The sequence below is a fragment of the Nicotiana attenuata genome, chromosome 12, assembly GCF_001879085.1.
Source record: "Nicotiana attenuata strain UT chromosome 12, NIATTr2, whole genome shotgun sequence".
Lineage (NCBI taxonomy): Eukaryota > Viridiplantae > Streptophyta > Magnoliopsida > Solanales > Solanaceae > Nicotiana > Nicotiana attenuata.
This window is the reverse complement of record NC_032000.1, coordinates 4,119,494-4,133,774: the sequence shown is the minus strand read 5'-3', so window position 1 is coordinate 4,133,774 and position 14,281 is coordinate 4,119,494. Positions and strand designations below refer to the sequence as shown.

Below are 14,281 nucleotides of genomic sequence, written 5' to 3'. Positions count from 1 at the left end.
CAGCCCTGTTTCGTATATTTCAGACCTTGTAGTTGTAATTATACTCTAATAGATGCTCGTGACTTGTGACACCCCGGTTTGGGCTGTGTCGGGATGGTTTCCCCTTACTGTTATCTATGGTTCCGCGAATTTATTACTATTAAGTTATACTTTAAACCGTTTTATGATCATTAATTGTTTTAAAGGTGTATTGTATTGGTCCGGCTGGCCTTGTCTTCACGAGAGGCGCCATCACTACCGGATTCGGGGCTAGGGTCGTGACATGGTTTTATTTTGAAATTTGAAGTTCATCCAAATTTAATTGATTCAACGGTATTATTGATCTTCTTTAAAGCTTTAAAAGTATAGAAAAGAAAGAATCAATAGCATACTATAGAACGACTAAAAATCATGTTTTCTATTCTAAAATAAATGAGTAGAGATTGCTTAGATTGATCTCAAACAGACCAGTAAAGAATTAAGAAGTTAGGAAAATGACACTGTATAGCCCCTCTCAAAATAATAGCTAAAAATATATATATTTTTGTATATATGTATACATTTTTGTATGTTGTTATATACAAAAAATATACAACTTTTATATATTTTTATGGCTACCGAATACAAATAGTTTCGGTTGCGGGCTAAAAGTGATCTTGCTCGAAAAAGTTTTACCTTCTTCATAGCACAAAATAGCCTCTGGTGATTTTAACACAATACCTAGATTTACAACACTACTTTCTCTAGAATCCATCACATTACGAAATGAGTTCCCAAAATATCAATAGAAAATAAACACCAAATGAAATCTAAAGAATGAGCAGATCATGTTATAGTACTCCCCTATGTACTCAATTAATGATAATACAAAAACTAAGAATGGAAAATGAAGGAAGAATATAAAACGTTTTCCGCTATACTATAACAACTATGCCTCAGTCCCAACTAGTTGGGCTCGAATATATGAATCTTCACTGACCATGTTTCCAATTTAAACTCACCTTTTGCGCAATACAAATCAAATTAATTCGTGTAATATGATGAATTTTAGGCTGTCTGAATCATACCCTTTAGGGTGCGTCCCTTTCCCGGACCCTGCCTGAACGCGGGATACCTTGTGCACCGGGCTGCCCTTTAATATGATGAATATCCATAACTTTTGTGGTCAAACAAGTGATTTGGCACTTGATGTAGCACAACCATTCGAAGGAACAACAGAAATAGGTGCAGTGTTCTTGATTCTATTCCTTCTAAGAGAATTTGGGTCTATTCCTGCCTTGTGAGCTGCAATTACACCTATGGCTTCCCAGTAGTTTGAGACCTTCACCTGTAAAATAAACTCCATTCTCATACTCCAAATTCTCATGTAGGACAGCATGATATAAAAAGAGATTTAGTATAAAGGAGATCATGGAAGGGGAGCCTTGGCGTAACTGGTAAAGTTACTGCCATGTGACCAGGAGGTCACGGGTTCGAGCCGTGAAAACAGCCTCTTGCAAATGCAGAGTAAAGCAGCATACAATAGACCCTTGTGGCCCGGACCTTCCCCGGCGCGGGAGCTTAGTGCACCGGACTGCCCTTTTTTAGTATAAAGGAGAACGTGCAAGTCCTATTTCTTTTTATAACGGTAGTGCCAGGACCAGCTTGCATGCACCACCGGATCCTATTTCTATAAGAAAGGAATGGACTTTTATGTTGACTAGTCTCTTTTTTTCATGAGGGGGGGGGGGGGGGGGGGGGGGCTTAGTATTCATATTCCCGTTTAAATTAGTATCTCCCCTAGTATCTTTAATCAACAATGTTATTGCAAATTATGCACTGCGCAAGTAAATGATCGTTGATAAGTTTACATGCTACAAGCTAAAGTTTTCTACTTATATGACACAAGCATCGACACTTTTTTCCCCAAAGTAACCAGTTTTATCAAATGAAAATGTATTTGGCTACAGGCATTGGCAGTTCATGTTAAGTTGCGGCTTGCCAATATGACAACTAGATGAGAAAATAAACACGGTATTGGAAGTAAGATTTCAACTTACAGCTTTGATACCGAGTGAGTCTGGCGTATCATTTAGAACAGTTTGATTCTCTTCAACGGCAATTATAAGAGGCTGCAAAATATGAGCAAATAGGAAAAATGGCATTATTATCATGAATGCTGAAGGTATCTGACAAGTCGTTTCCTATCTAGCATTAGTAGTATTAGAGCAAGTTTAGGCAACCGATATGGTACCACTGTCACGACAAAAGGAAGAAGAGAAAAGTAGTGTACGTTGGGGCACGGAATACTTAATAAGCATGAAAAGGAATGAGGTGTTTTCTTTTTCCCTACTGTTAGAAGGGAAAGGGGAGTGGGATGATTCCGATAGAATCAACTAGTCAGCTGTCGCAAGGGAAAGGCCTATCTCCAGGCCTAGCAAACACTAGACTCATCCAGTTGATGTCAAAATATCAAGAGCCAATTACCTTGTGTCTTTTGCCATTGGCAAAAGCAAGAACACCATCTCCGCCACAAGCGTCGATCGGTACAATTACACTGTCAACATCACCTGCTACAATGCAGTCCTCTGAAAAATTGTTTCCCTTGACCAAATACTGTGGTGCAGTGCTAAGCCCAGCAAGTACACATGGCAAGAATGTAAATCCTATCTGTCCGAAAATTGACGGAAGAAAACAAAAATATTATGAGAATGACAAATGGAAAAAGAGACTAGAGAATGTAAGTGTACTATCTTAGCAGTTTTATACACCTTCATGGTTTTCATATCTCCCTTACTCATTTTAATAAAAAAGGGCAGCCCGGTGCACTAAGCTCCCGCTATGTGCGGGGTCCAGGGAAGGGCCGGACCACAAGGGTCTATTGTACGCATTTCTACGGAAAACATTTCTACAGCATACAAACAACAACAACAACATACCCAGTATCATCCCACCCCGGGGGGTATGGGAAGGGTAGTGTGTACGCAGACCTTACCCCTACCTTGTGAGGATAGAGAGGTTGTTTCCAATAGACCCTCGGCTCAGGAAAGCACAAGCACCACATTAATGAAAATATAGACACGAAGGGGCAGTACCAAAAAGTCATAAAAAAGCAGAACAAAAACAACAAGATAGTAAGGTTATCAACAATAAAAGAAAACATCGGTTAGTCATAAAAACCTACTACCAGCAGACATTTCTACAGCATGTATCATAAAATATGAATAATTTCCAAACATTCTAAACTCTTCTTAAAGAATGTGGCTAGCAAGTCCAGCTAACTATACAAAGGAAAACCAAATGAATATACTTTAATATTCTGAACAGGTTTGACTTTTCAGAATTCATGTAGTAAACACTGAGAAGAAACTAAAATTGAGAATTTTGTCACAGCATCTTGAATTGCAAATTTAGAATGCCTTTTCCTTCGCCCAAAAACTGTCCATATGGACATGAACTCAACACAAAAACGACATGTATAACTGGATTTCAAACAATATGAACATAACAAAGCTAGCACTGGGTAAAATTTTGTCAACAAAAAGTTTACGACAGAGTAAAGGAAATACAAATAAATATAAGGCTTTATCAAGTACAACAACAACAAACCCAGTGTAATCTCATACATCAGAGGATCTATTAAGGTGTCTCCAATAGTATCTAGGAAAAGTTCAGCAACAAATGTGTACGAACTATTTAGCTCCTTCTCTTGAAAATGACCATCTCTCGCAAGAGAAGACCTAAATGGCTAAGGATTATCATGCTTCCATTTTCAAATGATTATCATTTAAAATCCCATAAGCAGAAACTACAAAACAAACATATCTCATGCACTATACTTGTGTAGCAAAGCAAAAGCTGCAGAGAAGCTATGCCCTGGCCACTCTACATTAGTTCCAGTCATTTAATGAACAACAAACTTCTTCATGATTAAACAGCACACAGCCTTCAATTCATGATTATACATGGTGAAAGCGTAAATCTTGTTATAATCAAAGGACAATAACTAACCTCTTCAGCAGCTGATTTTGGACATAGTGAAATGTTTAATTGAGGAGGCAATACTGCAGGAGCATGCGCGCAAGGAATCTGAAAATTTTTCACCACTAGATGACTTATAACAGCTTCTACACCTGCCAAAAGATCTATCCCCTGTAGATTTAAAGGGTATAGAATAAAACTGAAATCAGGAACTTAAGTACCGTATAATAGCAATGAATTTCCTCATCATAACAGTCAAATTAAAACAGTACAACTTTAGCAGAGTAATCAAAGGAAGAAGGAAACTCAAGCTGATATTATACTGAACTTAAATATTACACCTTCTAATTAGATAATTTCACACGCATAAGTTATGGCAAAATTGTGGAGACTCAAACTTTAGGACATAGCACCTTAGGAGTTGCTGAAACATACTTATTCTGTAATGAGCTCATGAAGTGAGACCGTCTTGTATCTAGAAATTTCAGATAGATACTATCGGTGACAACATTTGCAATGAAGTAAGAAGATATTCATAGAAAAAATTAATACCACTCCTTGTCGATAATCATCCAAGTCTTCAGTATCATCGTCTGGAAAGCGAGCCACCACTGCAACTGCATTTACCTTAGACTTATTTTGCAAGTTCTCCACAGCTCTCAATAGTGAATCTGGACGCTGTATCCTCCCTGTTGATTGGCCACTTGTTGGGTCAACCCATTTCTCCACCTTTACATACACCATACGTTAGCTACTTGCATTCCATTTAGAAGTTAATAATAAATAGACGTGATAATGAAACTGTCGTCTAAGCATTATAAAAATCAAATTTTTTTTAAAAGAATATGACATATGAAATAGTAACTAAATGAACCCCCACAACATCTACTTGAATTCAACTTAGAAAATGAAAAGCATACCAGTAGAGGTGTATCAGTTACAGTGTATCCCACTATTGGCAATCCAAGAGAAGCTCTTGTTGCATCAACTACTTGTAGATGGCGAATAAGAAGCTCTTTCTCAATCCCAGCATCAAAAACTAATCCTACCTGCTTCACATTACAAGTTCACAATGTGATTGCAAGCTGAATGATGCAGCAACAGCTCGAATACAGCTCCGATTTCACAGGATAAACAAGCAAAATATTGTACCAAGCATACCCTATTTTGATGAACTGGTTGCAGTCCCCAGAGGCCTTCAGCAAATCGATCAAGTGCATAGCCTTCAACATAGAGTGCATTCGGCATGGGCCAGTACAGCATTGCTGCATTAAGAACCTGTATGACTTTACAATTTTACAGAGAGCTAAGCTTAATGCATGTTAAACTAAAACGTACGTCGTGTTTCCTACTCTAGATTGACAACCTATTTACTTTCATCCACGCAATTATTCCAGCATACTTCCTGTCACTTTTCTTTCTTCTGATCCAATGTTTGAATGTTGATTCCTTATTCCGTTGACAATCTAAAGAAACAACTAGAATTGACTCTATCTTGGCCCTAAAGCATATGAAATATTTTTCAATTTTTCATTATTGTGGATCAAGTCCCATCAAATCGCTCAGTTGCTTGACTTGCCTCTCTATATTGTATTTTTTGTTCCACAGAAGCATTTTTTGGGGGACATACTAAGATTTTATGTTCCAAGATAGAGACTCGTCTAGGAAGTGAAATGTACAGAATGTAAATTTAATGTTGCAGAGGCTATCAAATTGCTCCAAGAAAAAAAAGCACAGCTCAATGTATTATATTATGCATCTGAAATGCTATACTACCAATGGTGATGCTTATAGCTAGATTATTAGACGTGTACTTCACTAGAAATTCATTATAGCCTGTTTGGCCAAGCTGCAAAAATCAGCTTATTTTGAGAAGTGCTTTTTCTCAAAAGTACTTTTGGTGAGAAGCAGTTTGTGTTTCGCTAATTTATTTGAAAAGCACTTCTGAGCAGCAATTAATGTTTGGCCAAGCTTTTAAAAACTGTTTCTAAGTGTATTTTTCTCAAAAGAGCTTTTCAAAAAAAGTGCTTTGGAGAGAAGCTACTTTTTTCTGCTTCTCCAAAACTGCTTCTGCTTCTACTCCAAAGCACTTTTTTTCCTCTAAAAGCTTGGCCAAACACTTCAACTTTGGAAAAAAAGCAAAAAAAAATGCTTATGGCTTGGAGAAGCTTGGCCAAACAGGCTATTAATTAGTATATGAAGTAACCGACATATTCCTTGTAGAATTACAAGCTAAGAGAAATGGACAAGAGATGGAGTGTGCTAAATGTTCAACCAAATAAAACATGTCTCACACTCAACAGACTGATGCAACATTTGACAAGTACTGACATATCATAGGAAGCAAAATTTTCTATATAAATGTGCTACTCTATTAAGGACAAGCTACATTCGAAGCCTAAGAATTTTCTTAAAAGAAAAACTACACTCTACATCTCAATTATGAAAATCTATGTTGCGTGGACTCCTCAAAAATATTATCGCACCCATGTTGGGTCCTCCAAAAATGCACTACGTTTGGAGGATCCAACACGAATCCAACAACATTGTCGGAGAGTCCGAGCAACATAGACGAAAACCGGCAATCAGTAAGTTCTTCACTTGAAGTTTCACCACTTTGAATTCTTAAAATATCTTAACTTCCATTGCCAAATCAATACATATACAATGTGTGAATTTAGATGGATAGATAAGCTCCTTCATCAAACTCCATTAATTCAATCTTTAGTTAATTCCTACTACAACAAATTGTCACAATATAATTTTTAAAATATCAAGCATGCACATATTATTTGGTTTTGACATCGCGGACCCCTTACTCTTCGGAGTTTCATCTAGACACCAATTGTTGTTGAAACACACTATTTTAAAACCCTTCTGACCCTGAGTGTCGCTCAATGGTACTAATGTCAACATCCACATCAGATGAAATAAGCACATCATTTTTATTATTAGGGCAGCCCAGTGCACTAAGCGCCAGCTATGCGTGGGGTCCGGGGAAGGCCTGGATCACAAAGGGTCTATTGTATGCAGCTTTACCCTGCATTTCTGCAAGAGGCTTCTTCCACGGCTCGAACCCGTGACCTCATGGTCACATGGTAGTAACTATACTAGTTACGCCAAGGCTATCATTTTTATTATTATAAAGTAGAAATAAGCAAATAAATAAATGCTACTATGCTAGTAATATAAGAACATAAAATTAATCATACATTAGGATGAGAGATAAGGCAGTCAACAACAGAGGAAAGAGCTCGAGCTACAGGTAAAGCATCACCAGCATAGCCACCAATGGCTGCTCCTACACCTGTTGGCACTATCATCACACTTGTATACTCCCTCTTAAACTGCTCAAGAACCATAAAAACACACAAAACTAACAATGAAAATCAATTGGGTAATTGTTAAAATCGTTTTCTTGAAATTCAAATAAATAAAAATCAAGTTCTGGTGAATAAAAATTGCACCTTTTTATTTTGCAAGTAAGAGGTGGAACATGAGATTCTGAAATTGGATTTTGAATAATGAGATTTGGGGAGGAGACATTGATGCCTTACTGAAGGAGAATAAAGATTGAGGCTTAGAGTTGCCATTGGTTCTCTGCTTGGTCTAGCGTGGCATGCTTCTGAGTTCTGAGCAGAGAATGAAATTGGAAAGAAGAGGATAATGGCATAATGAGGTTGATAAAAAAAGGTATTTGTCAATTTCACCCCTTAGATTGTAGAAAATGTCATTAATCATTGTATTGTAATACTCCATCCCATCTAGGGCTGGGCATAATTTGATAAATATGGAAATCGAAATACCGGTACCGTACCGAAATATATATTATATTACACAAAACATATATTATCAATTATAACATAAATATAAAAAATCTAAAATTTTACTTTCCTTTATTCTCAAAGTTCATCAATTAACTCTAAACAAGTAACAAGACACTTCTAATGATCAAATATTCTTTTATGTACAATTTTCTCTATTTGGATCGATATTTGCTAGTTTTGGACAAAATTTTTGTCAACAAACATTTTCAGTTTTGTTTTTGAGTACTTTAATTAAGAATATTGGAGTGTATGGCTCTATGCACTAGTTAGTATTCAAACCGAATAAATCGAAGTTACCGAACCGAATAAACCGAAAATCGAAAGGAGAAAAATCGAACCATACCGAATTTAATTAGGTACGGTATTGGTATAGGATTTTAAGAAACCGGATACCAAAAATACCGAATCGAAATGTCTAAATACCTTACCGTACTGTACCGACCGACGAACACCCCTAATCTGATCCATAATAAGTGACATTTTGGCCTCTTTTATTTGGTCCGAAATAATTACCCTTTCACATAATCAAGAAGGAATTGGCTTTATTTTTTTTTCAAAATTTACCCTTATTTAAGATCCCAATGTATAAAGTTATCAATATGCAAATTTTAATTAAGGGTAATTTAATTAGAATACTTTTTTTTTTCTATGAATTACCACAACAACATACCCGGTATTATAGTATTATCCCACACTGTGGGGTCTGTGAAGTGTAGTATGTACGCAGATCTTACCCCTACCTTGTGAGGATAGAGAGGTTGTTTCCAATAGACGCTCGGCTCAGGAAAACATAAGCACCACATTAATAAAAATATAGACAAGAAGGGCCAGTACCAAAAAGCCATATAAAAGTAGAATAAAAACAACAAGATAGTAAGGTGATCAACAATGGAAGAAAATAATGGTTAGTCAGAAAAATCTACTACCAACAGAAAGCGAGGCTGCGTGCCAATACTATTGTTATGAACACCCTAGACTACCTACTCTACTACCCTAATCTTCGACCTCCACACCTTCTTATCAAGGGTCATGTCTTCGATCAGCTGAAGTTGCGCCATGTCTTGCCTAATCACCTCTCCCCACCTCTTCTTTGGCCTACTTCTACCTTTCCGTAGGCCCTCCAATGTCAACCTCTCACACCTCCTCACCGGAGCGCCTGTGCTCCTCCTCCTCACATGACCAAATTACCTAAGCCGCTTTTTCCGCATCTTGTCCTCAATAGGGGACACGCCCGCCTTGTCGCGAATAACCTCATTTTTTTCTATGTCAAAAGTAAAAAAAAATCATTTATTATGAATAGCAGGGAGTAACTTGTTTCCCAACCAAGAAATATCAAATACATAAGTAAAAGAATGATGCAATTTTGTACTGCAAATAGCTAAAAGTATTAAGTAGTAAAATGGGGTGAATTAGATAAATGGGATTGTACAAGGACCAATAGAAATATGTCTAATTTGATTAAAAAAAATTAGTTATATGAGTCCTATGAGTCTCACTAACTTATAAAAAGGAAATATATATATCTCAGCTTCAAATGGATACCTTATTGAAGTTAACAAAAACAGAAAGGTAAAAGAGAAACTTGCATGTTCTTTCTTCTTCTATTTTCTTTTTGCTATTACAAAATTACTAGAGAAGAATATGAAAATGAAACAATGGATCCAACCTAGATTATCGATAGTGATTGTACTTCTGATTATCTAAAGTCTGGTTGCCGTTTATTAGTTATTACTAGGATTATTTTTTTGAAAAGCAGGAGATTCTGGTGAAATCATAGAGGAACTATGGGTTACCTAGAAATCGTCCATATATTATTTATGATTGCCTAAGTGATCTCCAGTTATCACTTATTAGTTATTACCTGGATTGTTTTCTAATAAACTGGGAGATTTGGTGAAAGCATAGATCGTCTATATATTACCTAAAAATCCCCATGTATTTTTTGTGATCACCTAAAGTTATCTCTGATTGATCGCTTATTAATTATAACTAGGATTATTTTTTATAAAGTTGGAAATCTTGGTGAAATACTAGATCGCCTATGTGTTAACTAGAAATCGTTCATGTATTATTAGTTATTACTAGGATCATTTTTTTATAAAGTGAGAGATTCTGGTGAAATTATATATCGCAAACACTACAGTAATAAGGAAAAGAAAAACTCAAATTGGCATCAATTTCATAATTTTTCACTCGATTAAAATTGGTAAATGGTTTATACATATGAGCTCATCAACACCCACAAATATATTATCAAAAATAAGAAAAGAAAAGGCCATTCCTATCAATGGATAAGCTTTAGAGGCCTCATCATGACATTATCTTCATGATCTAGAATCTGCAATTAAAAAAAGGAAATAATTAGATAAGAACTGTAATTAAAATGACCATTTTGCACCATAAAACTGAAACTTGAAAAAGAAAAGGGATGTTAAGAAATAGTAGTAATTTGCATGGCATGAAAGTGAGACATAAATAGAAAAACTTACATGGCAATGGTAAACATAGCCAGGCTCTGTTGTTGCATCAAAGGGATATGAAGCATTCGAATGAATATAAGAAAATCTCACAAGTATTCTTGTAACATGTCCTGGCATCATTTTGTACACATTTTTCCACCCTTTTTCATGAGCAGGCACCTCTGTCATTTTACCTTGTGCATACTTGCTAACTTGGCACTTGATTGCATCATTCAACTTCATCATACAAGCTTTAAATTCTTCATTATTCACCAATTCTGTTTGATCCAAGACAACAAACATACCTAAATGGATGTGTAATGGGTGATTGTCCTCCGTTAGATTGATGATGTTCCAGATCTCACTGGTCCCGACTTTTGGCGTCTCAGTCACTGGTGCTTCGAATGATTTTCCATTGATATACAAATGCGTAGGCTCGTCAATGTCACTAGCATACTCGTAAAAAGCTATGTACCTTGTATTTGAAGCCTCGGATACATTCAGGGATTGATACTTCATCAATTTTCGTGGAATGCGACTTGTATCTACCACGTGATGTGGTTCGATAATGAACTTCATGATCTTACTATTAGCTTCGTTAACAGGATCACCAGAAGGATAAGGGTATGCTGCATCATTGGCTAAGATCGCCGACTTTGACTTTGACTGTGAAAAGTCAACAATCACATCAGCTATTTCAGATGGAGCTAGTAGTAGGTCATGGAGCACCAACGGTTCTTCATGGTATGCTGAATCAGATGCCACGTGGATAAATGTCATATTATTGGTGAAGAAAAATTTAAAGAACCTCGCATTACTTGCATTGATGATCCTAAAACGATACTTCCTTCGTTTTACCACCATGTAAGGCCATGCTTTGCCATTGACAATAATTGCATCACCAAAATATTCAGGTTGCCATTGAGGATGTATTGAAGGATTGTTTCCAGTAGAATTCATGTAAATCGAACCGTCTGTTCGAAAACCACGATCAAATACGACCAACGGACGATCATATTCTTCACCATATAACAATCCCAGTGGCCCCTCGACACTTGGTTGAAGGATAACATAGACTCCCATTAAACCAGCAAGAATGTTTACCCTAGTCAACCCCATTGCGTGATCATGGTAATACATGGTTCCAGGATGTTGAAAATTGTGATAATGGTACTTTTTTTTAGTCCATTTCGGTCCTCGATTTTTGAATCCATTAGTAAACCATGCTTCAGAGTGTCCATCACTTTCTGGTTCATCAATTCCTCCATGGAGGTGCACTACTGTTGGAATTCCTTTCTTAGAAGAAGGTGTAGCAGTTGGAATTGTTGGATCCCAAGGAAGTATATGTTTTGAAGGGAGGTAATTTTGCCACGTAATGTAAGTTTCAACTCCATTAACGGCCTCGATTGTAGGACCAGGGACTGTTGCTGTGTGCCTCGATGTACCATATGCGAATACCGGAGTTGCAGGAAGATCCCTGTGGAATTTCTGCATAAGAAGCAAAACAATGAAAAAGATCGAGTTTAACTTCTATGCATTATTGATACAAAAAATTATTTTAAACGTAATTGCGGACGATTTTATATAAATAAATATTGACTAATAACCTCGAATAGATTATGCGTAACCAACTATAACAACTTGAATTACTCTGTTAATTTCTTTTCGGTTAAAGAAACGGCAAGATGGGGAGCCTTGGCGTAACTGGTAAAGTTGCTACCATAGGTCACCCGGGACCCTGCGCATAGCGGGAGCTTAGTGCACCCGGAATACCCTTTTAAGAGAAATTGCAAGTCTAAAGAGAATCTGATTCAATGACTATCTAGTAATATTATAGTACTATACTTTATGCAGAAAAAAGAAAAAGACATTTTTCTCCATTTTCAAATACGTTACATTTTATTCCAAAGTAATGATTAAGAAAGTAGGGCTAGTGGACATATGATCTGGACTTCGGACATCTAGAATACCAAAGAAATTCTTGTAACATTTAAACAATGCTAAAGTTAGAAGTAACTTTTTTTACTCTATTATACTGGCGGAATAAACATTGGGTACAAATTTAATATTAGTAAAATTTCTAAATGGAAAGCACATGTGTTCGGTTTTCAGTGGTTATACGATAAGATGTCTAGGCCACTTACCATTCAAAGGTACAACTTTCAAGTATTGACAAATGAAAAATACATAGTCGAGATATGCACAAACTGAACAAATATTACAACTATTAAAAAAAGAATACAATGCAATGAAACGAAATACTCCATTTTTGGATTTCCTATTCCCAATCCTATTTATAGGAATTATATTTTTCTATGATATAAAAAAATTACATGAAGATATGTTGTCTCTTTGACTCTTTATATGGTCTTACCAATTTTCAGGGCACAGGTCTTTGAATTATACATAAAAAGACTTAGATTTTGCATTCTGAAGAAAAAGCATTGTGGATAAAATATTAAAAAAACGCACACACACACACAAAAAAAAAACACTACTTGGTGGTATAAAGGGGTTTAAATTGTAATATGTAATAGTGTAAAAAACTTTTACACCAGTTAAATTTGATGGTTATAACAGGTTATTATCTTATTTTCTTAAGTTATCATATCAGACTTGCTATAAAGAATTACGTGTTATATATCAATTTAACTTGACTATGTATAATGTATAAAATTTATATAAAATCAGTACACAAAACTTAAACTCGGGATATATAAAATTAGTAACTTACCCATTTTTTGTGGTACATACCAATTTTGAGTGATTTAGGGACATGAACACCATTGATAACATCATAACCTTTTATTCTTGGCATATCTGGAAGTTTGTCAACAAACATTCTTAATTTTGAAGGGCTCATAAGTTTATCTTCTGCCATTGAAACCAAGAAAATTCCCAATAAATTCAAAAACACCAAAAATATCACTTTTTCCATCCTCTTTTTTATTTTTATTTTTGCTTTTTCAGGGTTTCTCTTTCTGAAGTTTTAGAGAGAGGAATGTTTGTGTTTTGGAGTTGTGGATGCTAAATAAGGAAGAAAGAAGGAAGATAAAGCTTAGAATATAAAGGACAAAGTTTGGTTTTGAGTTCACAAGAAGAAGAAGAAGAAGAAATGTTGGAAGTATTTATATTGAAAGGTGAGAATCTTCACTTTTTCCGAGTGACAAACATTTTTGTGTTTAAATTATATATATATATATATATATATATATATATATATATATCATATAATTTTTCACACTACTATATCCCTTTAAAAATATAAAAATATTTATAGATATATCTATTTAAAGCGTCGAATTTGTAATCTTGAAAATAAGACGCACACTTTACTATAATAAGTAAAACTTAGGCCTATTATGTAAAATTTTCTTACGCAATATATACATGCATACATATATATATATACTATATGATACTAAAAGTACGAAGGTCCTTAGTAAATGTCGTTCGATTTTTTTACCCTTTAAGAATATATTTTATATTGGATAGAGTAGTAATTTTAGTTATTTTCCTAATATGTAGGAAGTCGGGGGTCTTTCGGAAACAGCCTCTCTACCCCTTCGGGGTAGGGGTAAGGTCTGCGTACACACTACCCTCCCCAGACTCGATTAGTGGGATTTCACTGGGTTGTTGTTGTTGTTGTTGTTGTTGTCCTAATATGTAGGAATAATCATTAATTATTTTTCTAATATTTAGGGACAAAAACTTTAATTAATAGCCTAATATTTAGGACTCTGATATGGAAAATCAATTAAACTATCTTTCTGTTGTAAATTTTTTTGTTTAAGATTCCTTGACGAGCTTTTTTTTTTTTTTTGGTAAAAAGTTTTAGGTTTTGTATTGTTTATTTTCTTTTTTCTTTTTCAGTACACCTTTTCATCTTATAATTTATGTAATTTGATTATACATTGAGCTACAATAATTTATTCTTTTTCTAATTTGTTGGATATTTTTCATATAGTATTTATTATTAATTAAATGAATTACATTTTATTCTTGAAAAAAAAAGTTGTTATTTTCTATCAATTTGTTAATCCTATTTGAGTCTTC

At 35.2% G+C, this 14,281-nt stretch overlaps 2 protein-coding genes across 3 annotated transcripts; both read right to left on the bottom strand.

The window, feature by feature from the left end:
• LOC109235178 (uncharacterized lipoprotein syc1174_c-like) lies at window positions 761–7,611 on the bottom strand. 2 transcript variants are annotated; one of them, XM_019401167.1, is made up of 9 exons: window positions 7,407–7,611; window positions 7,152–7,286; window positions 5,101–5,217; window positions 4,860–4,988; window positions 4,492–4,668; window positions 3,970–4,110; window positions 2,446–2,628; window positions 2,019–2,090; window positions 761–1,306 (listed from the first exon to the last, which is right to left on the bottom strand). In XM_019401167.1, the coding sequence occupies exons 1-9, from the start codon at window positions 7,530–7,532 to the stop codon at window positions 1,145–1,147; spliced, it is 1,242 nt and encodes a 413-aa protein (XP_019256712.1). In that variant the 5' UTR covers window positions 7,533–7,611; the 3' UTR covers window positions 761–1,144. The 2 variants fall into 2 exon arrangements, with proteins under 2 accessions (XP_019256712.1, XP_019256713.1); XM_019401168.1 differs by lacking the exon at window positions 7,407–7,611 and having other exon boundaries at window positions 5,101–5,204; window positions 7,152–7,239.
• LOC109235176 (multicopper oxidase LPR1-like) lies at window positions 9,934–13,362 on the bottom strand. The gene is made up of 3 exons (XM_019401166.1): window positions 12,960–13,362; window positions 10,256–11,713; window positions 9,934–10,104 (listed from the first exon to the last, which is right to left on the bottom strand). The coding sequence occupies exons 1-3, from the start codon at window positions 13,161–13,163 to the stop codon at window positions 10,051–10,053; spliced, it is 1,716 nt and encodes a 571-aa protein (XP_019256711.1). The 5' UTR covers window positions 13,164–13,362; the 3' UTR covers window positions 9,934–10,050.